This window comes from Numenius arquata, chromosome 8 (genome assembly GCF_964106895.1).
Source record: "Numenius arquata chromosome 8, bNumArq3.hap1.1, whole genome shotgun sequence".
NCBI lineage: Eukaryota > Metazoa > Chordata > Aves > Charadriiformes > Scolopacidae > Numenius > Numenius arquata.
Window position 1 is genome coordinate 24261501 of NC_133583.1, and position 23561 is coordinate 24285061.

Consider the following 23561-nt stretch of genomic DNA (forward strand, 5'->3'; position numbering starts at 1 on the left):
CAGGATAGATGAAGAACTGAAGGCAGGCAGACCAGTAGACCCCTCCAGCCAAACCAGCCAAGAAAGGCTCCCAGGCTGCCTGCCCACATCTCAGCATAGTCTTGGTGGTTTGCATTCCCTCCCCAAGTGTCCAGGTTCCTCTCCACCCATGCCAGGCAACAATGCATGTGGATGACATGGTCACTCTCCCTCCATGTCCTGGCTCTGGGACCCTCTTCAGGGCCTGGTACCAGTCTGGAGTGCCCCAGTACAAGGCAGACACCAACACACTGGAGCAGGGATGAAGCCTAGGATGCAGGGAGGGGATCCTTCACAGGGAGGGCTTCATGCCCTTGGAAGGGGCTGTGGCCTGGGACATTCAGATCTTGATGAACAAGACGAGGAGCCTGCAGGCCTGGAAGACAGGGAGGCTGGATCTCCTGAGGACCCTTCTCATCCCCAGAGTTATGGGGTGTTTCCTTCCCCACTGGGCATCCCTTGTATTGAACCTCATGGGGCCACAACTGGCAGCTTTCCAGTCTCCATCCACTCCCAACATATGGGGGAATCTGCCTATGGCTGCCCTGAAGCCAAAGCACCCCAGGGCTCCCCTCCACATGCCCCCTGGGGTTGTGGGCTCTCCTCCGTGGGCACCCTGGTCTACTTCTCCCAACACTGCAGCACTTGGTGTGGCTGATGGCCACGATGTCAGCCTTGTCCTCTCTGCCTGCCAGATCTCTGCAGGCAGGCCCAGGATGGGCTCAGACTCATTTCCCTGCAGTATGCTGAAAAGAGCACAGCAGGTTCTTAACACTTTATTAGTTTGTTGGGTTTTTTCCAACACAGTAAATTCTCTCTACAACAACAGGTTAGTTAAATCCAGTTTACATATTGCCATCTCATGACTGCTGCAGCCTTGATGCCGCTATGACAAAATCAGGTTGCGCTCAGACAGGAAAATGCATTAAATTCTGCTGTGACTGAGAAGAAAGGAAAAACAACACAAATCAAAACAACAAACCATCAGGGAAAACCAAATCCACCAGCAAAACCAAGGTGAGGGTCCAAAAGCGAGCACAGCCAGACCACCTCCAGGGGAACCACATGGCACCGCTTGGACAAGAATGCAAGAAGAAATGAACCCAAAAAAGTCAGGGACTGGACAAACTCTTACATATATTATGTATAGGTATTTATATATATATCATCTGGAAGGACACACTGAGAAAACGAGAGATCACAGCCATATCTACAGTAAAAAGGAGCTACATAGCTTTGAAAGTCACACTGGGAAGGAAGCACACGGCAGAACAAAGAGGGGGACACTGGTGTTTCGGGGTGGTCATTCAATATGGGAGGGGCTGGGCAGGCCACAGGTCTCAGGGCCAAAAGCCCTTGTACACCCACTGGGAGCCCTAGGACCCCTGTACCCCTCACTAGGGAGCAGGGATGGGGTCTGGGGGGCAAGTGCTTTTGGGGGGCTGGGTGGGACATGCCTCCATCAGGCTGGTTCTGCTCGCCTAGATGGTGTCACCTGATGGGTCCCCTACAGATCCCTGCCACCCACAAAGACCTGAACACCCATTGCCAGAGCCTGGAGCTCCCTTACCCCGGGTGCAGGAGAAGCTGGACTCTGCTGCCCGTGGGGTGGGTCAGGGATGGCAGCAGAGTCTGGGTGGCTGATGGTGGGGGTTACATGATGATGTGGCTCTCCATGCTGAGCACAAGAGGCTGGATTCAGCCAGAGCTGGTGGCCAGATGGGGCCCCATGGCTCGGGGGGAGCCAAGCCCTTGAGAGATGCCCCACTCAGTGCACAGGCGAGATGCTGGGCATGGGAGAGTGAATCTGGGGGGGCCATGGTGGGTCTGACCAGGTCTGTGGGCAAAGCCAGACACTGTGGTGCTCCCCACATTCCATGGGTCACCCCACACTGCCAGCACCTTGCGTGATGCACCCTGCAGGGCAGAGGGTGCTGAGGGATCCCCAGCATTACGGTGGGATGGGAAGTGTCTCATCTTATTGCTAATGGCTCCACTATGGTGACACCCACAGGCTGTGGCAAAAATGGAGGGGGGATCTGCCATGTGACATACCCAAATCCAGTGGCCTCTGAGCCCTGGCAGCCTGAGCCCCAGAGCTGGGAGTGGAATCACCAGTGTGACAGGGACCAAGTAAGCCATGGCACACAGCCCCCTTCCCCCTGGTACGTTTTTGGTGCCAGGTGCTGATTGTCCATCTTGCAAAAAGGGACCAAAGAAGTGCCACCAGGGCAAGGGCATGGGCAGAAGCAGTGGGACCCTCCATTCCACCCTCCTGCCCCAATGGCTCCTGCAGCAGGGCTGAGCCCTCTCCCCTTGCCCCAGGACAGCCCTCAGGGTACATGACCAGGGTGAGGGGACAGCTTGGGGTGCAATTTCTCACAATGCTCAGCGAGCTCCAGAGCAGCAGGTCCTGGGTGTGTAGGGGATCCCGTGCTAGCTCTCCCTAGGGAGGGCTGGCTGGGAGAAATGGGAGCTGCATCCCCAGGAAGGACCCAGTGACCTCCCAGTGAGCGCTGCTCCCTGTCCCTGTCTTCTGTCTGGCTTGGCCAGCCTTGGTTGACCTTGGGGGACCAACCTACCTCCTGTGTCTTCTCTGTGTCCTGCTGTTCTGTCCACAGCCTGCTGCCCTGCATCCTCCCACCATCCTGTCCCCATCTCACCATCCTGCCCATGCTCCCCCATTCTGGCCCTGTCCCCCTGCCACCCACCCTCCCAAGCTGGGGCCAAGCCAATGCTAGGGAGGGAGAGGACCAATGCAGAACCATGTGTGACTGCTGGGCAAAGCCAGGAGCTGGTGCCAGGAGGCAGTGAAGCAAGCCCCTCTCCTTCTCTGGTACCAGACAAGGGGATGAGGCCAACGGCAAAGAAGACAAATCAACCCTGAAGGAACGAGGGTCCTGGTGGAGGACATCCACGAGGCGGGTGGGTGCTGGAGGGATGCTGACGGACGTGAGATGGCTCTGGAGGAGACGTTGGCTGTGGGCGTAGACTTCAGCACGATACCTCCATGGTGTGGTTGATCTGCCCCATGGCCTCGGTGCTCTCTGAGTGGGTGCAGGCACGTGGACGGGTGCCATCCACCGAGCTGGCGCTGGTGAGGGAGGCCGTGCGGGAGCGTGCCAGGCGAGTCATGCTGGCAGATGGCACTGCAGGGGCAGAGAGAGATGGCCGGAGTGCTCAGCTCCCTCCAAAAGCCAAGAGGACCCAGGCTGACATTGTTTCATGCAAGCAAAGCCGCCGGTCCTGCTCCCAGGTGTGAATGACCCTGGGCATAAGTTTGCAGCATGCGGTGCTATGACAACATGAGCAGTTCCAGCCTGGCAGGGCACAGAGGGGCAGGCGCAGGGCACCCTGGGGCAGGCTGCACACCAGGCACTTCTCCCAGGGATGTAACCGCTGGGCATGAGGCAGCGGGGACGCCTGGCCACCACACTCTGGGGATGGAGTGAGCGGGGTTGGGAGCTCTCCCAGCTCCCCAGGTTATGCAGGGAAAGTGACACACTCCTCCAGCCAGGATGCCCTGTGGGCACAGCTCCTGGCCTGCTGGAGGAGGGCACAGTGGGCACACCACCGAGACTGTGCCTGCATGGGGGGAAACTTCTCCAAATGCCATTTCTCAGCCCCCGCCCTGGCTCAGGGTGCCATCTCAGGGAAAGCAGAGTGAGGCAGAGGGCACCTGGCTGGGAAGGGCCAGACCCACACCCAGGCTGCTCCCAAAGGTGCCCAGGCAGCTCGAGGGCACAGACGAGGCAGGCACCATGCAGCAGCGGGCACGGGCCAAGAAGCACTGAGTGGTACCTGTGCCTCCACTCAGTCTCCGATCCTTCAGGTGGGTGACTGGCAGGGGTGGAGCGGGAGAAGGGCAGGGAGGGTAGAGAGAGAGCATCAACCGTGCTGGCCACTCCGCAGGACCAGGAGCCCCCCACCCAGCCCCACGTGTGCACACAGACCTGCGCGCACACACACACACTCATGTGCTTATGGACCCATACACACACACCCACAGACCTGCGCACAGAGACCTTGGCCACACACACAGAGGCCTCGTACACACACCTGTGTGCACACAGAGCCTGTACACCCCGTGCCCCTATGAACTCATGGGTAGGCATCTTGTACACCCGCATGTACAGCACTGCGGAGGCAGGTGCAGCTCCCCACCAGGTCGAGCACAAGGTGGGGCCAGGCTCCTCTCCTGCAGCAGGGTCAGCACACGCACACAGGAACACGCACACGCACAGGCAGGCACGCGCCAGCCCCATGCCCAGCCCTGGCACTCACTGTAGCCCATTCCTTGCAGGAAGTACTTGAAGGCTTCGGTCAGCTTGCCGGGCTGTGGGGAGAGAGCACGCTGAGCTGAGGCAGCGCTGCAGCCAAGACCCCAGCTCAGCCCTGAGCTGCCTCTGGCAGCCCCTGTGCAAAGACCCCTATTCCCGCTTCAGCCCATCCCCTGCTAGCCAGGGACAGCACCGGTGCATGTCCCAGGGCACAGTTAACTGGGGAAATTGCAGGGGCTCACCTGTGTGACCTGGGGCAGCCCACCGGAGTCAGCCATCTGCAGAGAGAAGGTCCTGCTTAGCCTTTGCGGCCCACTGTGTCGCCCGGTACCTGCTGGCTGGGGTATGCCACTGCTGGGGCCACCCTGCTCTCCCCACCCTTCCCCAGCCCCATGGCCAAGATGGACCTGGAATGGGGACATCCTGCAACCCTGGGGCAGAGGGCAATGGGGCACTTCATGGGCAGAAGGCACCACCTGGCTGCCCCTGCCACTTGCCTACCTTCAGGAATGTGGTGTTGGTAGGATCCAGCTTGGAGTTACACTCCACCTGCAAGCAAGAGGGATGATGTTAGCCCCCTGGGGTGCCCTGAGCCTGACAGAAGTTGGCCACAGGTACCACCACTGGCCCATGGCACCCCAGCTGGCACATCCCACCCCAGCCAGGTGGGAGACAGGGCTCTAGGCCAGCCCTGAGCCTGCAGAACCCCTATCCCTTTGCCATGGGACAGGCGGGACCTTCCTTCTGCCAGACAGTGTCTGGGGTGGGGTGTAGGCTGGAAAGGGAGAGAAGGGAGAAGGCTGTGTGAGGCATCCTGTGCATCACATATGTGTGTGCAAGCACACAAGTGTGCTCATGTGCATAGAGGTACACGTGCTGGAAGAGGGAGTGTGTGCATGCAGTTAACATCATGTGGCCACATGCACAGTATCTGTGGCTGACTGTGCAAGTGTGGACAACCCTATAGATGAGTGCAAGGACATGCATGTGCTAGCAGCTGTTTGGGTCCACATGGCCAAGAAGGGGGTGTGCCTGGGTGCCAACCCATCCAAGCGTGCATGTTGTGAGCATGTCCGGACATAGGAGGAAGGGAAGGTTTTCCAGGTCTGGCAACCATGCACAGATGCATGTGCACATGTGCCCACAAGAGCAGGCAGGTTTGCACATGAGCATGGTCCCCAGATGGAAGCTCACACATGTCTGAGCAGGCAGCAAACATGAGCCAGCCCATGCATGGGCTCCACCTGCATGCCACTCCACAGGCACTACCCCATCACTCACCACCCCCTCTTCAGCAGGTGCATTGTCTCCAACCACTAGCATCACAGGGCAGCTGGAAGTAAAAGGAGGAAGGGGCACAGTCAGGGCTTGGCCTGGGTGGACTCCACTGCCCTGGGTCCTCCCATGCCATGCTGACGTGACTCTTACCGCAGTGTCTTGGCGTTGGGCACAGTCCCAGGCCGGTTGATGTCTAGGTCCCTGCGGCTGATGGAGGAGACAGAGGGCCACTGTGAGCCCATGGGCAGGTGGTGCCGCTAATGCTATAGCACAAGAGCAAGAGCTCTGGGAAGCAGCTCCCAGCACCACTGTCCTGGCACCCTGTGGATGGAGGACCCCACAGCCATCTCTGCCATGACCTGAGCAGAGCCTGCACTGTGGGATGCAGCACCCAGAGGAGCAGCAAGGCTCCCAACCCCCTTGTGTGCAATGGACAGTATCTCCACCCCCTTCCCCAGGGACGTGCACTCATGGCCATGGGCTCTGGAACACAGCAAGGCTCTGGCACAGGTGTCACCACTCCTGCATCTCTGGCCAGCACCGGTGGCCAGCTTTGCAACACTGCCTGCCTGTGCTGGAGGGTGATAGCAGCACTCCACAGGGGTCAGGGTTCCCATGGTGCCCTCAGGGCCACCCACCAGCACTGTAGCCCCTCGCCCTAGCACAGACAGTACCGCCCACAGTGCTTACCTGTTGTACATGTTGAGGAAGAGCTGGAGATTGAACTGGTTCACCACACTGCCGATCTGCTGCCGATAACTCTGTACCAGCTCTGTGTTGTTCATCAGCTCTTCCTGTGCCAGCAGGGGATGGAGATCAGAGCAGGCACTGCTGGCTGCCGCTCAGACACCCCTGCCCCCCCAGGCCTGCCCATGCTGTGCCGGCCAGCAGGGCAGAGGGGGAGGATGCTGGGCAACATGGCTGGGCACAGTGGTGCTGCAGGCAGCACACCCAGGCAGGATGTGAGCATGAGTCACACACCCATCAAAGCTAAGCCCTGGATCGGGCAGGCGAGATACAGGCAGGGCGTGACTAACCCCCTCCCTGGGTATGGGGCAGGTCCAGCAGCACTGTGGCACCTGGCAGGCTGGGAAAGGTGACCCGGATGGCATGCTGGGCAGGGGGCCAGTGGCAGGGGCCGGCAGGATGCACAGCCCTTACCTGGCTGAAGAGGTGAGACAGGACAGTGTCCGGCAGCGTGCTGGTGAGGCCAGAGAGCTGTGGAGGGAGCACAGGGAGTTACAGCACTGCTGTGGCTGGCTCCTGCCCCAGGGAGCCACCAGTGTCAGGAGGGGGGTCAGGGCCCTGCCCACCTTGGCAGCTGCCCAGTCAATCCAGCCTTTGCCATTGGGGTCAATGTTCATGAGGACCAATCCTTCAACCAGGTCGGGAAAGATAAGCTGCAGTGAGTGAGAAGGGTGATGCTCAGTGGGAAGGGGAGATGCACCCAGGGCAGCCCCCCCACCAGCACTGCTGCCCACTGCACAGGCATTGCACAGGGCTGATGTGGCCCTGTCCTGGGGAGTGATGGGAGACCTGTGGCAAGACTGCCCAACCACCATGGCCAAGGCACTGCTGTCCTGGCCCCTCAGTCCTTCCAGGAGCATGCCCAGGGTTGTCAGCTCCTGCTCTTCCCCTTGCCCCAGGCTCACAGCAACTCAGGGCCAGCCCATCCCAGCCCCAGGCTCACCGCAAACTTGGCCAGCACGTAGGCTCCTGCCCCAACACCGATACCAATCACGTACTTGAACCTGGAAAGCAGAGGTGTGTATGGGGGAACAGCGGGCTCCAGCATGGGTTCCCTGGGGCCCCCCTCCACTGCAGCATGGGGTACAAGAAGACATGCAGGGTGCCAGCTTACAGGTACAACTCCCCCAGCTCCAAACCCTTGCCTCCTGCCCATCTCCCTGCCCAGCACCCTCAGCTGGCAGCTGTGGAGGAAAGGCTGACTCACCCAAAATGCTGCACCACACTGGGTAACATAGCAGCCAGCTGGTCCATGGATGGATATTGGTACCTGCGGCACAGGGAGGGCCAGGACAGTGGTTATGGGGCCCACACAGAGCAGGAAGGCTGGGACAGGGCAGCTGGGCTGCCTGAAGTGGCCAGGGAAATGCCACCCACCCACAAACTACCCCATTGCCCACCCTGGGCCAGTCAGCTGCCACTGGGCTTTGGCAGGGTTCAGTGAGACCTGAAGGCACGACTGCCCAGGCAGTGACAACCCAGCAGGCAGGGAGGTGACATCCCGGCAGGCATAGCGAGTCCCCGAAGCTGGCACCTACCCCTGAGGGAACTGCGAGGCTCCTGCCTGCTGGCCCGGCGCATCCACATGGCACACCACAAAGTGCTTTGTGATCTCCTGCATGTCCTCGTAGTTGAAGAAGGTGTTGAAGCAAAGCTTGTCTGTCAAGGAGCAGGCAGGGATCAGAGACCAAATGCCCCATCATGGAGGCCTGGTGGGCCAGGGGAGCATGGAGAGAGACCACCTGCCCTCCCACTGCCCTTCAACTGGGAGGTGACATCCCACCTAAACCCTCTTATCTCCTTCCCTCCAAGCTCCTCGTCCCCACAGCAGAGACCACAGCCACTGTTAGTAAGGGCTGCATCCCTCCTGGTGTCGGGAGGCATTGGGATGGATGGACACAGCCAGGAGGAAGAGGAGTTTGGGATGAGCCATGTCTGCTTGGAGGGATGGGACTGGGGGATGCAAGCCCGGAGCACCAGACCCAGGACCACCCAGCAGGCAGCAGGATTAGCAGCCCGGGGTATTATCCACCCTATCCAAGATCCCCAGAAAGGGCTCAAGCAACCATGAGACTTGAGAAAGAGCTGCAAATCTCCCTGCTTGGAAACAGTCAAAGAAACTGCTCCAGCACTGCTGTGGACAGGCCACCATCATTGCAGTGGGATACAGTCATTGCCAGGGCTTGGAGAGGTCCTGCCTCATGGCATTGGTGCCAGGACATCCCTCCCAAAATGTGGGGACAAGGCAGGTTGTAAGGTCCATCACAACCAAGATGACGCATCCCTGGACATGAGAGTGCTGCCATGATGGTGAGGCCGCTCATGTAGCATGCCAGTGACTCAGCCTCAGCCACCAGTGGGAGGGGAGATACTTCTCCCTGCTCACAGGGCACCAGGCATACTGGCTAAGCCAGGGGGCACAGCCCAGGGCAAGGGTCTGGGGCGCAGGTCCAAGGCTGCAGGCTAACAGCACAGCATCCCCACATCCAGAGCCCCAGCTCGGGGTCCCTCCTTCCCTGCTATTCCCCGACTCCTCCAGCCCCACACTGCACCCTGCTGCCAGCTAGGCCCATGCTCTGAATACCAACACGCCAGTTCCTGTGATGGGGACTGACCCGGCATCCCCCATGTCTCATCTCTGCCTGTCATGGGTGGGTGGACAGCCAGCTCCAGGGTGGCCAAGCTCTCCTGGCCGTGCCTGGCTCAGGCTTTAGGTTCGGCTGAGCATCCAAACCCTCCTGGTGCTTTCAGACTCCTGGGGAGACCTAATGCAGCCTGGGGACCCTCCATGGGAAGACTGAAAGGAGCTGAGCCAGGGGCTTTGGCCAATGTCCTGGCACCCCTTGCAGTCCCAGGCTCGCCCCTGCCTGCCCCTGTGCCCCATGGCCCAGGGACCAGCACTCACGGTTGAGGCCCACATCATGGTATGTCAGGATGGCTGGACGATTCCCTTTGGGTGAGCCCCGGATGACCACGTGCAGCAGCCCATAGGAGGTCTCAATGTCATGTTCCTGGAGGAAGAGAAGAGATAGGGTGACGTCTGTGTGCCCCAAGACATCCTCTCCTGTCCCACCATCCCACCCCCGAGTGCTGCTCCCTGAGTAGCTGGGTCCCATGGGAGCACAAGGGAAAGAGCAGCCATCCTGGGAAAACCCCCAGCTCTGGGCATCTTGGTCATGGCAGAAGGCAGGACAAATCACCTACAAATGCTCCCAGCCTTCACTGATGGAAGGGAAGGGAAGGGAAGGGAAGGGAAGGGAAGGGAAGGGAAGGGAAGGGAAGGGAAGGGAAGGGAAGGGAAGGGAAGGGAAGGGAAGGGAAGGGAAGGGAAGGGAAGGGAAGGGAAGGGAAGGGAAGGGAAGGGAAGGGAAGGGAAGGGAAGGGAAGGAAGGACGTAGAATAGGATAACAGGATTTAGGATTGGACAGATGTATCATGGGATGGGATCACAGGATGGGACCAAATGTGAGAAGTTTGGAATAGGATGGGACAGGATGGGATGATCCAAGGGGGCTTGGGAGAGAAGGATTGTGGTACAGGACAGGTGGACCACAGGATGGGACAGGAAATCTTCCAGGGCCTGAGACTGAGGGATTTTTGGCAACAGGTTGGGGATCACAACATGACCTAGTTGGCCTGGATTCACTGTGTCTGGAACAAACAGGCAGAGGTCAGACCCCAGACACCACACCGGGAAACGTTGCAGCCTCATTCCAAAATGACAGTCCCTTGGTCTGAAATGGCTGTGCCCCCCATACAGAGACCAGGACTGCCCCGTGCCTCAGTTTCCCTGGCTGGGAGTGCTCCAGCCTCACCTTCATGGCCATCGTCCCCAGTCAGCAAGGGAAACTGGGGCTGTGAGCCCAGATGCTGGCCAAGGCATTGCCTGCAGACAAGGGACCAGGGGTCCCCTCCAGATGTCCATGCCTGCCAGTCAGCCCACTGGCAGTGACCTCAAAGCTGGGATCTGGCGGGTGCAGGAGCATCACGCGCTGAGCAGGGCCGGGCAGGAGATGCTGGCAGGGTGCCCAACTGGCGCGGTCCTTGCTGCAGGTACTGGCAGCCCCAAGGATGGCAGCAAGGGAGTGGGTATGTGGATGCTCCCACAGGTTACACGCCTCCAAGGACTCTGAAGGACACATGGGCCCCATATGGGAGGAACCACCTGAGGACAGAGTCTCCTCGCTGAAGTGCCTCGCCTCACTGAGTTCTGGTGTCCCCAAGGGACACAGTGCCCAAGAGCAGCTCAAGGACTCTGTGGAGAAACACTAAGCTCCCCAAGGGCACCCTGGCCCCAGCCCTCATCCACAGCTGTCCTTCCACTCCCTGGGGTTGTATCAGGCAGCAGGTGATGAGCAGGGACATCACCCCACAATGACGGGTGGAGAATCTGAGACAGAGCCTGGCTGAGTCTTGGCCTGGCCCAAGGTCACAGAGCAGGAGCCATCCATGTGGTCTGATGCCTCCTTGCCATTCCCATGCCCATGGTCGCCATCGCAGTCCCAACAGCTCAGCCTGCAATCCCACCCCAAAATCACATGCCCAAGGTGGCAGCTCCTTCCCCAGCACTTTTCCCCACCCCCTGCCAAGCCAGGCACATCCCTGCCTGTGGTGCAGCCTCTGCAGCATCGCTGGGTACCACAGCTCTGCCCTTTGATGCAGGGATGCTTGCTGAAGGGGAGAGGCTAGGGATGCAGGGGATGCAGGCAGCGACGGGGGGGACCACACACTGATAAACTGCAGCCCCAGCAAGAGATCCCAGCCCTGCCAGGTTACCCACTCACTGCTGCAGTGCTCCCACCATGCTTACCTCCGCCCCCCCCCGCACCAGGCTGTTGCCATCACTGCAGAGGCCAGAAAGCATCTGAGGGATTGATTCAAAACGGCAAGAGACACCCCCCACACACCCCTCCGCAACTCTGGGGGCAGGGAAGGGGCAGTGTGCCCCCTCTGTCCCCCGCCCCCAGCCATCAGCAGTCAGCCCCAGCTGCTGCAGATGCGCTCGCCCACCCTCAGACTCAGCGCAGCATCTCTGCTGGGCTCAGGGAGGACACGCTCAAGGACAATGCGTCCCCAAAACCTGCGGCAGGTCAGGGATGCGGCAGCAGGGCTGGGGGAAGGAAGGGCTCCCCAGCAGGAGGTCTCCCCCATCCCCAACACCTGCCTGACCCACACCTAGCCCTCCCGGGTGCAAAGGTCCAGCCTGTGCGAGCAGGGGAGGTACTGGGGCAAAACTCCCTGCGAAGGGAGGGCAGCGAACACGGGAACGGTGGTACCTACCCCATCCCAGCACTCAGGCATGGTGAGGAACCAGGTGGACGAGGATGCGCGGGCAGGGTGGGCCGAGCACGGGGTCCCGGCGTGGGGCACAGCGCTGCAGTGGTGAAGCAGAGCTCTGCGCTGGCTCAGCCTCTTGCCTCGATTTATAGTGGAGCCCCAGCCCTGCGCTAAGCCCTCCCTCTCCCTTCCCCCTCAACGCAACACGCAGCCCCAGCAGGTTTGGCCTCCATTGCAGGCAAGCGCTGCGATGGAGCCAGTACTCAGCCATTGGCTGCTGTGGGAATTATTCATGCTCCAATTGGCCCCAAATACCCTTGTTTATGAAGAAAAAATGCCTGGCACCGTGTGGTACCTGCTCCTCCTCTCTTTCAGCAGAGCGAGACAGGCGGGGCTGCCTGGACAGGGTTGCACTCGCACCCCTTGCAACACACACAGCATCGTCAAGGCAGAGCCCCGCAACGCTCTCCTGCACCCCTCATGCACACACGGCTCCAGCCCCAGGCAAACACGCAGAATCATGCTCAAGCCTGCAGCTGCCCAGACCAAGGCCCTGCAGCAACTCACACGCGCCAGGAAGCACGCACACGCCCATGAACGGACATGAGTACACGCTAAACACACAGGAGAAAGACACAGCAGGCATGCTCTGCATATGCACGTGACCATGCACATACATGCACAGGAACACATACCAATACAGACATGCAGCAGCCAGGCAAAACCATGTCCCTCCCACATGCCTGTGCATGCAAACTTTGGAAAAATAAATACAATGACCCATGCTGAAGAACATGCACCCCACAAGATGCTTGCACATATCCCTGAAGGACTGGCCCTGTGTGTCTGCATAGTACATGTATGGGCATGGTCACGTGCATATAAGGAGCATGTCTGCTGCATCCTTCTCTCATGTGCTTAGCATGTGTGCCACAGCCATCACTCATGTGCATGGATGCACAATGATCTGCACAGACACAGAATCTTGTGCACATGTGTCTGGAGACACACATGCTTGTACACACATGACCACTGCCCAAACACCTGTGTCACACGGTAACAGTGACCAGTAACACGGTCACTGGCATGCAGAGGATGTGCAGGATTTAGCACCGACCTGTATGTTCACCAGTGGCAGGTAAATAAGGCAGGAGGAAAGACAACCCAGCAGCGCTGAGGAATGGGATCCTGCCCCTGGGCTGATGCATGCTGTGTGTATTCCTGTGTGCACGTGCAGGCAGGCAGATGGTTTCTGCCCTGATTATGACAGGCTTCATAAGAGGGCGAGTCTGACTGCCAGCAGCTCACACCCATGGACAGCCCTGAAACCCCCCCCACAGGCTCTGGGTGCCATCCCCCTGCACCCTGCTTGCCCCTGTACCCCGCTTACTCCTGCACCCTGCTTGCACTACTGCCTGGCTTGGCACAACCGGCACCTGAGCCACTCCAGCACAAAGCCGGGTGGAAATGGATGGATGGATGGATGGATGGATGGATGGATGGAGAAATAATCCCGCGGTTCCTCTAGTGCCTGCCCAAAGGGGCTGGAGAGCCACATGCCAGTGTTGGATCAGGGCATCCAGAGGGGATGGATCCGGCCCCCCCTTCCCAGCACGGGGATGTTCCGTGCCAGCTGGAGCCTGCCATCACTTCTGCATCATCCCCACCCCAGCAGCTCGCTATGGTTTGCTTACACCATGCCCTGGCATGCACCGCAGCCATGGGCAGAGGGTGTCCAGCTGCCATCATCAGCACATGCACAGGCTTCCCCACATGGCAAATCCCCATGTCCTTGGCTTGACCCAGCAGGCCTCTTCCTGTGGAGTCTCTGATGTCTTGTACCAGGGATGAGCCACTTTTCCCTGGGGACAGCCCTTTCCCTGACCTGGACAAAGGATCACCCAGAGCTGGTGGAGAGCCACTGAAAGCAGTGTCCTGCAAACAAGCCAGGGCTGGGCAGCCAGGTGGTCTGGATGTGGGAGAAAGACAGACAGACAGGCAGCAGGATGGCATCCACCTTGCCTCCACCAAAGAGGCTTTCCTCCGCACTGCTTTGTCCTGCAGGGAGCTCAGCCCCAAGCCTGGAGAGATGCATCTCTGCTAAGGAAGGATGGCGTGAGGGGCAGCCCAACTCCCAGGTGGTTCCTTGCACAGGTACAAAGCCGTCGGCAGCTCCAGGTGCTATTTTTGCTTTCTTCAGCCCTGCTACCTGTGGGGTCAAGCGCGTGAGAAGCCACAGCCTCTGGGAAAAAGCATGACGCAGAAGGGCATGAGTAGGTAAAAAAAGATAGAATGTGGCAAAATAGAGGGGAGAAGGGGTGGAAAAGCTGAGGTGAAGCAAGGCATGAATGGAAAGGGGTGGCAGGGAGATGGGAGGGCTTAGCAATGCTGAATGGCATCACCCATTGGGTACGAGCCCATTTGCCTGGCAGGTGGCTCAGACCTCCAGCAGGGCCAGGGCACCCAGGTCCCAGGGCAGAAACATCTGCACCCCGGCATTCCTGGCACCCTGGCCAGCAGCCCCAGCGGCTTTATTTTGGCTGGTGGCGAGAGTGGGGGATCCCCGCTCCCCCCTGCTGCCCCGGCCAGGCCAAAGCACCTCGGCAAGGGAGCAGTGACTGGCTCCGGGGAGGAGCAGAGGGACAGTGAAGAGCTATGCTTGGGGCTGGATTGAATTATCCAAGGAAGTGAGCCAAGAAAATGGGGTAAGAGCTCTCCAAGGAAGGGAAGGCAGCCCCCAACCTTGGCAGGGAACCAACCTGTGAAGTGCCAGCGTCAGGGAAAGGAGGGGGTTGCCCCGGCACAGCCTGGGAAGTTCATCCCATCCCTATCCTGAGGCTCTTGGAGCGGAATCAAGAGGGCGCAGGGCCTGGATGGTTTGGGAAAAGCGGCCTTGATTCTTGCTCAGTTCATTATTTTGGGCACCAAGGGCATGCACTCCACTTGGTGCCCACCAGGGACATGGTTCAGCGTCACCATGGGCCAGTCCCTGAAATACTGGTATGCAAAGATTGTCTTGGGTGAGTCAATGCTGTTTAACATCTCCTGCATGCCATCCAAGCCCTGCTCCAGCAAAGCTGAGTGAAAGCCCTACCGGGAGCTCCAGGCAGCCCGGCACTGCTGCCTCCCTCTTTCTCTTTGCCTCCCTCTCCCTCCTCGCCCTCACCCTGGTGACACCAGGAGGTTTGGTTTCCCCTCCAGTGCTCAACAGAGACCCTGAACAAGCCAAGCAAGGAGCAGCCCAGACCCACACACCCTGCTGCTCCTGGGCCCAGCACCTCACCAGCTTTGGAGCTGCTGGGAAGGGCAGAATTACTTTTCCTCCACTGCCATTTTTGAGTAATTTTGTGGCATCCAAGAGGCCCACCAGAAATCTCCTACCCTGTGAACCACAGCAGCCACTGCCCAGCATCCTGACAGAAGTCCTTGCTCCCCACCCAGCTGCTCCTGCCACTTGCACACGCGAGTGATGGAGAGTGGCAGGAGTGGGCCAGCCTCAAAAGCCTGGGCACCACTTTGGGTCTGCCAAAATGGGGACCTGGGCTCCCCTGCCCCTCTTCCAGGATCAATGAAGTCCAGATTTATTTTATCCTTGAAGGTGCTGCTGTTTCAGTGCTGAACCTGGCAGGGCTCAGCCAGCACCACCCAAGCCCACCCTCCTGGTGGTCTCAGCCACTGGCAAAGCAGCAACATAAAACCTGAAGTCAGTCACTGGTGTTCCTGGGGAGGTGTCCCCTGGGAGAGCTTTAGGAGCTTTAGGGAGAGAGTCCGGCAGCCCCACTACCCTCCCTGCCCATCTACCAGCACCCTGGTCTCTGCAGAGCAAAGCCTGGTATAGGATGAGCTTGGGCAGAGGTGTGAGAGCAATGAAGACCACCCCAGGAGCCAGGCATGAGCTAAGCCCCTGCAAGCCCTGAGGCCACGTCATGGTGAGACCCCACCTGGAGTCCTTGGGTTGAGCTCCTGAGGCCCCCCAAAATAAGGATGTGGACATGTTGGAGCGCGTCCAGAGGAGGCCACGAAGATGCTCTGAGGGCTGGAGCACCTCTGCTGACAGAGTTGGGGTTATTCACCCTGGAGAAGAGAAGCCTCAGGGGAGAGCTTATAGTGGCCTTCCAGGTTCTGAAGGGGTCCTACAAGAAAGCTGGAGAGGGACTTTTGAGAAGGACATGCAGTGATAGGACGAGGGGTAATGGCTTCAAACTGGAAGAGGGGAGATTTAGGTTAGATATCAGGAAGAAATTCGTTACTGTGAGGATGTTCATGCACTGGAACAGGCCGCCCAGGGAAGCTGCAGATGCCCCAACCCCAGGGGTTCAAGGCCAGGCTGGACAGGGCTTTGACCAACCTGCTCTAGTGGGAGGTGTCTCTGCCCATGGCAGGGGGGTTGGAACTAGACGATGTTTAAGGTCCCTTCCAACTCTAACCATTCTACGATTCTGTGGGACTCCTATGGAGAGGCGAAACTTGAGGTACAAAGCAGGCAGGTGCCAGCCAGGGGAGCAGAGGGGCCCTGCTCTCCAGGAGAGGTGGGTGGTACAGGGGGCAATGCCCCAGCCCTCCAAAAAAGAAAGAGGCTTTCAAACATCCTTGTGTAAGCAAGGAGCTGGCATTGCCTGGGAAACCATTGCCATGGCAATGGTAGAGAGGCTGGAAAAGCAGCTCAGCCCTCCTGAGAAGAAATTCCCTGTTTTAAAGAGGTTTTGTGCCCGGCCTGTTGCCAAGTGCCCGCCAGCCACATCTGAGCGCCAGCACAGGGCATGCCTGGCAGCGTCGTCCCTGTCCCCTCCTGCCAGGGACTGCAATGGACGTGCAGCCCCATGCATAGACACCAACCAGGCACTGCGACCCCATGGAAGAGGGGGACAGCCACAACTTTGGGTCTGCTCAGCGCCCTGCAGCCTTCCCTAGCTGCAGGCTGCTGTCCCACGTGGGACCCAGGGGTGGGGGCACCCCCTGTGGCCACTCCTACCTTCCAGTCCGTGTCCACAGTGGAGAGGAAGACATCCGAGTTCTCCTGGGGAGAGAAGGAGCCATTAGGGACAGAGACATCCCCCTGCCTTCCTCCCACCCAGCTTGGGAAGCCCCCAGACACCACAAGCACTCAGTCCCTGGGGCAGTGCTGGCTGCAGGGGAACATAACACCCACACGTGTGCACACATCCATGCGCATCTACAATACCTGCACACACATGCACGTGTGCACACACACAAGGGTGTATTAACATGTATGTCCAACACCTTCACACACATACATCATCACGCCAAACCAGAACCCATGCTCACCCATTCATGTGCATTGATACCAACACGTCTGTCCACACATATGCACCAAATACCGACACACGTGCACACATGTGTACCCAATACCAGCACCCTCCCCCAGGCTCCCACTTAAGCACCCACGTCCTGGCACTCCACATGCAGGAGCCGGAGCCAGTGTGGTCACCGGACTCACCAGCTCGGCATCCTGGCCCCGCAGCAGCGGCTTCTCCTCGGTGAAGCGCAGCTCATTCAGCCCTGCCATGGTCATCTCCTGCAGCAGCAGCCCTGCCCGGGGTGAGGGAAATGTCAACGCCCACGGGGACCTGCCTCAGTTGCCTTTGCCCTAGCCCCCTGGAGCCTCCTGGGTCTCCATGCCCACGGGGACACGACTCAAAGCAGCTTCACTCCACCCATCTACCATGGGGACTTGGTGCTGCAGCTTGTCCAGCGAACCCCTCTGCTGGGAGCTAGAAGCAGGCACAGGGTAGACAGTGCCTGGAGTAGTTTAGCTCCCAGCTCCCATCCATGTCCAGTTCTCCCAGTTAAGGCCAGACCTGTCTCCAGGGCATGGTCTTAGCCAAACTGGGAGACCAAACTGGCCTGTCTATGCTGGTCACCCCTGTAAGCACTTGACCCAGGGCAAGAACATCCCAATTCCCACCCCAGCTTCCAGCATCAGTCAGAGAGAGAAAATCCAACATTTTGGCTGGTTTTAGGCTGCAGACAGAAGGACAGAGGGAGATCTCCTTGCACAGCCAGAACAAGGGGTGATGTTTCTCAGCTGTGCTGGGAGGCAGAGAGATGTTCCAAGCAGCAGGGGAGCAGGGAGACAGCCTGAAGTTCATATTGCAATTATGGGAGAAAACCAAATGTGAAGCCTTTACTCCCAAATTCTTCTCCTTGCCTACAAAGCAGGTGCTGGCCAGCTGACAGCTCAACCCCAGGGCTGTCAGGGACAGACTTCACGGTGGAGCCACCAGTCAGCAAATGTGTGAGACTGGATGCTGCTGACCAGGGCACCAGGATTTCGTAACCCCCAACACCACCATCTCCAAAAACACCCCCAGATGCAAGCCCAGCTTGGAAAGCAGAGGAGAGCAAGGGGATCCCTGCGCCCCCAGCAGCTGGCTGCACACAGAAGATGACAGACATGGGGGACACAGGGGACAATCCAGGCTCCCCTGAGCATAGATGGGGTGGGTAACTGGCAGGTCCCAGTGCAAGGGGATTAGCTGTGCTCAGGCAGGATCTGGATCTCAGGTGTTTGCCTTTGCGGCTTCCATTTCCACACCTTCCCCAAGGCCAAGTGTTTGGATGAGTTGCTGCTCTGAACGAGCCAGCACTGGTCACACAGCCCCTCCACTGTCTACCCACCCTCTGCAATCTCCCTGGGGATGATGTGGGGATGCGCCAGCACCACAGCAGACACAGACCCCACTCCATCCACAGCCTCAGCAGAGCCTGCTCCACGCTGTCGACCTTCAAACCTGGGTCAGCCCGGGATGGCAATGTGGAAAGGCCAAGCAATGCCACAAGCATTGAAAGGCCAGCAGGAACACAGGAGCTGGTCATGAATGCCGGCTTTTGCTCATCTGACCGGGTTTCCATTCAAAACCCAAGCAGGCTGTGCCACCTGGCTGCTTTCTGCAGACACCACACTTTGCTCATTGGGAGCCATCCAACAAGTCAGAGCTGTCTGGAGGGAAAAACACCACCGCCAAGCCTCCTGGGAGTCCCAGCATCGGGGGTCTCCATGTCACCTCCTGCAAGGAGGGTCCCACCAGGCCAGGGGCCACGCAAAACCCCGGTGGGGAGAGGTGCCGACAGTCCCATGGAGAGGTACCTGTCTGGGGTGTGCTACTCCAGGCTGGGCTGCTGCTGGGGAAATGGCTTTGCACAAGGGGACAGCCGTCACCTACAGCCCATCAGCACAACCACCTAACGAGCAACCCCGCAACCCCCTGGGTCACAATCCTGGGGTTAAAAAATGGGAGGAAAATCAGCCTCACCGGTAGCTGGGTCTGGAAGAGAGCAGGAGTGTCCCACGCTGACTGCACCAACCCATCATGTGGCCGCAGCCCCAGGGCAGCTGGGAACAGCACTTAGCATATGGTGAGTGCCTTTATTAATTAAAGCCTCCAGCTAATACAGGAGGGAGGGTGGCTGAGTAATGAGGAAAGGCCCCATGACCTTGCTGGTGTGGTGGGGGGACAGCTGGCTCACGAGGGACGTGGCAGAGCCCTGTGCCATCCAGCATCCTCGGTGCAGGATGGAGAGTCACCTAAAGGGGTGCTCAGTGTGGGAATGGAAGAAGGATTGGTACATTGGGGAGTCCCGTGGGTGCAACAGCCTGTGAGCAGGACCACAGTCATGCTGCCAGCTTCCCAGGGGTGCTCCGCTTCCCATGCCACCCCACGGGTACCCTCATCCCTGCTCCTGCCACCACAGCAGTGGGGCTGTGGGGCAGTGTTACGGCTGGGCCACCATCACTGCAGAGGGCTGATGAGGAAGCCATGACTCCAGGTCTCCTAGCCAAAACAACTCAGCTCTCATCGCACGCTGGGGCAATGTGGCTGGCAACAAGCCCTTTTCCCTGCAGCTGGCCCCAGTGCCTCCCAACAGCACCCATCCCCAGGGTGCCACACCAAGCGCACCCATCTCTGCTCCCACTCTGCCTTCCCAGTGCGATGCCTCCATTTCCTGGGCACAGGACACACCTCCTCCCTAGTCCCAAATCAGTCCCAAACCCAGCGGGACATAAGTGCTCTGTTCGGGACTAGCGCTCTGCCCCGCCAGGGCCCTGGCTCTGCATATACAGATGGGGACGGAAACAGCCATGCACGCTTGTCTTCCCTGGGGATCTGCAGCCCAGGTTTGGCTAACTGGAGGAAAACCAGCTCATGGCAAGGAAATACACTATTATCATCATTATTATTATTGTTGTTGTTATTATTATTATTACCATAATCATCATCATCATGTGTGGGAAGGGTTTAACACTGGGCGGTGTGTCTGGTCAGAAGGCAGACACACGGGTCCCTCGGATGATGCACCGGCTTCATGGGAGTCTCCCCATTGAGCACCTGCATCCCCCCCAGCATGGAGTGGCACCCAGGGGATGTCAGCTGGGACCCTGCGGCCTGACTGAGCGGTGTGCAACGGATGGGGAGGCAAATCCGGAGGAGAGAGGCCTGGCCCCTTCCAGAGGGCAGAGCCAAGGCAGCCTCCAGCAAGGTGGGGAGAGGGAGGAAGGGAACCTGCAGCCCAGTTCAAGCCATGGAAGTGTGCCCACAGCATCTCCCCCCAAGTAAGACCACTGAGGAGCCGTGATGGGGGGCAGGAAAACCACCGTGCAACACAGCCTGGGCCCCCTCCTGCCCTGCCAGTGCAGGATGAACACCCACAGCTTGCTCTGCCCCCCTGGGGGGGGGCACACGTCTGCACCCCAGCAGCCCCCACAAACCAGCCTAACGGTGTGGTCCAACTGGGGAGTGCAGGAGCAGGGAGGCCACAGCGGGAGACCACCAGGCCGGGGGGGGGCAGTGCCACCGATGTAGGGGCTGAGCATCCCAGGCTTGGGGGGCAGTGGTGGCAGTGGGGGGTCTGCAGGGGCGCAGCCTGTCTTGCAGTAGCTGTTGCTAAGGGCAACCCCCTCCCCAGCCCCAGCACCATTCTTGGGGCACCCTGGCAGTAGGGAGGCTCCCAGGGGAGGCTGGCAGAGGAGTGGGTGCTGCAGGGATGCTCCGGCACCCCCCACCCCGTCTGTCTGCTTGGCGGACCCCCGCGCTAGGAGGCTGCCAGCTCAGCACCCCCTCTCCCCCGCAGCACCACCAGGCTGGACTTCCCCCCGCTGCAGCTCCCCAGGCATCACCTCCCGTACCCCAAAAAGCACCGTTCCCTCCAGCAGCCCGTACCTGGGGGATAAGGGGCAGGCGCCGGAGGGGAGAGAGGCGGCAGCTCCATCTCCCAGGCAGCGGCTGAGGGCTCTTTCCCCCTCCGACCCCATCACTCCCGCGCCCGCCTCCTCCCGGCCGCCCCCCCCCCCCCGCAAAGGCCCGCCCGGAGCCGGGGCAGCCGGGCCCGCCGTACCTGTCAGCAGCTCGATCTTGTGCCGGAGCACCTTCATGCCGGGCGGCGGGTCCCGGCGCCGCGGGGCGGGGCGGAGGGAGGGGGCGGTGGCGGGGCCCCGCGCGGGGGCGAGCGGAGCCGGAGTCGCTGCCGCCGCCGGTGCGAGGCGCTCGGGGCGGCGCAGGGGCGAGGCCGGGCACGGCCCCCGCCGGCCGGTTCCTCCCCTCGCTGGGGCCGGAGGGGAGGGGACAGGAACGCGGCCCAAAACGGGGGGCGCCAGGAGGGCAACGGGCTCGGGCCGGGGGAGAGGGAATGAACCGGGAGATGGAGCGGTGGGGGGGTACACGGGAGATGGAGCGGTGGGGGGGGTACACGGGAGATCGAGCACTGCCAGTGGGGGTGGCACACATCACCCTGTATGGAACCATGGAGATCCCAGAGCTGGACCATAATGGCCCATGGGTCCAGGTGGATCCTGTGGTTGTGGGATCCCAGGAGCAGGGGACCATGGGAGACTTGGTGAATCCCAGGTATGGGGCTAAGAGGCCTGGGGGTCCCCAAGAGCAAGGGATGGTGATGATCAAGGTGCCTGGGGAGGATCCTGGTACAAGAGGAGACCTATGCAACAGGGATACCCAGAACAGAGCCACTACAGCCAAGGGGTCTAGGGAGCCCTGGGGAGTGAAGCCATAAAGGCCAAAGGGCGTGGAGTACCCAGGAACAAGAATAAGGATGACAAGGGACCTGGGGATCCTCTGGAGCATAGGGTGCAGGTTGCCCCCAGCACAGGATGGTCATGATCAAGGGGGTCAGGTGGTCCCAGGATAAGGAGGACCTGTGCAATGAGGGTCCCCACAGCAAGGCCACAATGGTCTGGGGGTGCCAGGGAGTGAGGATGGTGATAGCCATGGTTTCTGAAGGATCACCCAGGAGTAGAGGGCATGGCTGTGGTGGTGATGACCCCCACATATTGATGCTGGGAGTGTAGGGTGGCAGCTGTTTGGGGTAGAGCAAGAGATTGTGGGGTGGCTGTTTGGGTCCGGCAAAACCAGGGGCTGTGAACATTGCCATGGAGGGGTGGGGGAGAGGGGTCGGAGAAGCCCAGTCCCACAGTGGGAAAGATGCAGGACGCTCAGCTCCTGTGTGAAGCATGGATTCTGGTGGTGTCTCCCTGGCTGTGATCCTGCCATCATCAGGGGCCACCAGCTCTGCAGGGCAGCTAGTCTGTGGAGGCTTGCCCAGCACCCTTGTAATGGTGCCCAGGTTTCTAAAGGAGCCAGGGGCTCCCAAGGTGGCAGGGTATAAAGCAAGGCTGTGTCCTGAATTGGGGCAGCTGGACCAGCAAGGACAAAGGGCCCCAGCCTGCCCCTAAAGCAAGGGCTGATCACCACTCGCCTCTGAGCTAGGCAAGCCTGTCCTGCCAGTGTTCCTTCCTCTGTACTTCTTTGGTATCAATTTAATTCATTTTTTTTCCCCACAGTTAGGGATGTTACAGCCTCCACTCCCAAGTTGCTTGAGCAACTGCACAGGAAATGCCATTCAAAATGGGCCCTTACCAAAACATCCCCATGGGGAAACTGCAGAGGACCCCATCGCCTCCCCTCCATGGGCTTGGTCCCCCTCAAACCCAGCCCCATGTGATGCTCACCTGAGAGTACTTGGGCTGCTCCCCCAGGGAGGGCTGGGGTCTGGTCTGGTGTCCAGGCTATCACTCACTCCTCTTTTCTGCTGAGCATTTCTGCCTGGAGAGTCCAGGCAAAAGATGTCATATCTCCATTGCAAAGATGGTGTGCATGAGTCAGGGCCTGATGCTGCTTCATTCTGTGTTTCAGTGCTATTTACTTGTCAGCATGGGAAAGCCAAGGTTTCTTGTAGGATGTATGAGGCTCAGGTTCTCCTACACCAAGAGGAGTCCATGCAAGAGCTGCAAGAGGGTCGGGATTCGGGTGCTGGGATCTCAGAGACAACCTCTGCCCTGGAGGTCCTAGGGACCAGCCAGCAGCAGACCTAGGCTGGCCCTGGAAAGGGATTACAGCCCCCGTAACCGCCAGCCATGGGCCTTGGGAGGAGTGCTGGCATCTCAAGGGTCTTGAACCAGGGTCTTGATAGCACCACCCTCATCCAGAGATCCAGGTTTGCCCCCAACCCTGAATTACCAGGATGGCAGTGGGTGCCCACAGGCTGCTCTTAGCATCTGGGTTGGTTGAACCAGGCATCCCAGACCCCAGCCTCATCACCCTTCAGCCAGCCAGGGTAGTCAACATAACCCTGTGCTTCACAGCACCCTTCACTGCTGGGCCATGGGGTGCATTGAGAGTGGCCACAGGCAGCCCACCCTACAAATGTCTGTTGAGCGGCTGGAGGAGTATCTGTTGATACAGACATTCATCTCCATCCTTGGTACATCTGTTTTAACAGCTTATCCCAGGCTTTTTGCATGGCAACCAGTTTTCAGCCGATTTCAGCCTCTCCCGCTGTCACCTGGAGCCCTGCATCCAGGCTGGGATGTCAAGGAGCACAGGGAGCACATCTCTCAACCAGGAGCCAGCCCAGCACCCAGCGCTTCAGTGGGGTCAGATCTTGCCTGCCTTCAGGGCTGCCTTTCACCCCCTTCTGTGGGTTCAGCAG

General features: G+C 59.5%; 1 protein-coding gene across 7 annotated transcripts; it reads right to left on the reverse strand.

The window, feature by feature from the left end:
- Positions 1-778: 778 nt before the first annotated feature.
- NDRG4 (NDRG family member 4) lies at positions 779-20991 on the reverse strand. Of its 7 annotated transcripts, XM_074152130.1 has the most exons (18): positions 20955-20991; positions 17059-17150; positions 16573-16617; positions 14712-14736; positions 9229-9363; positions 7862-7982; positions 7531-7593; positions 7267-7327; positions 6890-6976; positions 6738-6794; positions 6267-6370; positions 5727-5783; positions 5580-5631; positions 4800-4847; positions 4541-4576; positions 4303-4354; positions 3820-3858; positions 785-3167 (listed from the first exon to the last, which is right to left on the reverse strand). In XM_074152130.1, the coding sequence occupies exons 1-18, from the start codon at positions 20989-20991 to the stop codon at positions 3013-3015; spliced, it is 1266 nt and encodes a 421-aa protein (XP_074008231.1). In that variant the 3' UTR covers positions 785-3012. The 7 variants fall into 7 exon arrangements, with proteins under 7 accessions (XP_074008232.1, XP_074008235.1, XP_074008234.1 ...); XM_074152131.1 differs by lacking the exon at positions 3820-3858 and having other exon boundaries at positions 779-3167; XM_074152132.1 differs by lacking the exon at positions 14712-14736 and having other exon boundaries at positions 9229-9334.
- Positions 20992-23561: the final 2570 nt, after the last annotated feature.

Bases quoted from the DNA above. Each gene is read 5' to 3' on its own strand.
- NDRG4 (XM_074152130.1), bottom strand. From the start codon at position 20,991: ATGAAGGTGCTCCGGCACAAGATCGAGCTGCTGACAG. The intron at 6,371-6,737 runs GTAAGGGCTGTG...CTGCTGGCACAG, and splicing joins TGTCTCACCTCTTCAGCCAG to GAAGAGCTGATGAACAACAC. The intron at 5,632-5,726 runs GTAAGAGTCACG...TTTTACTTCCAG, and splicing joins CCCAACGCCAAGACACTGCG to CTGCCCTGTGATGCTAGTGG.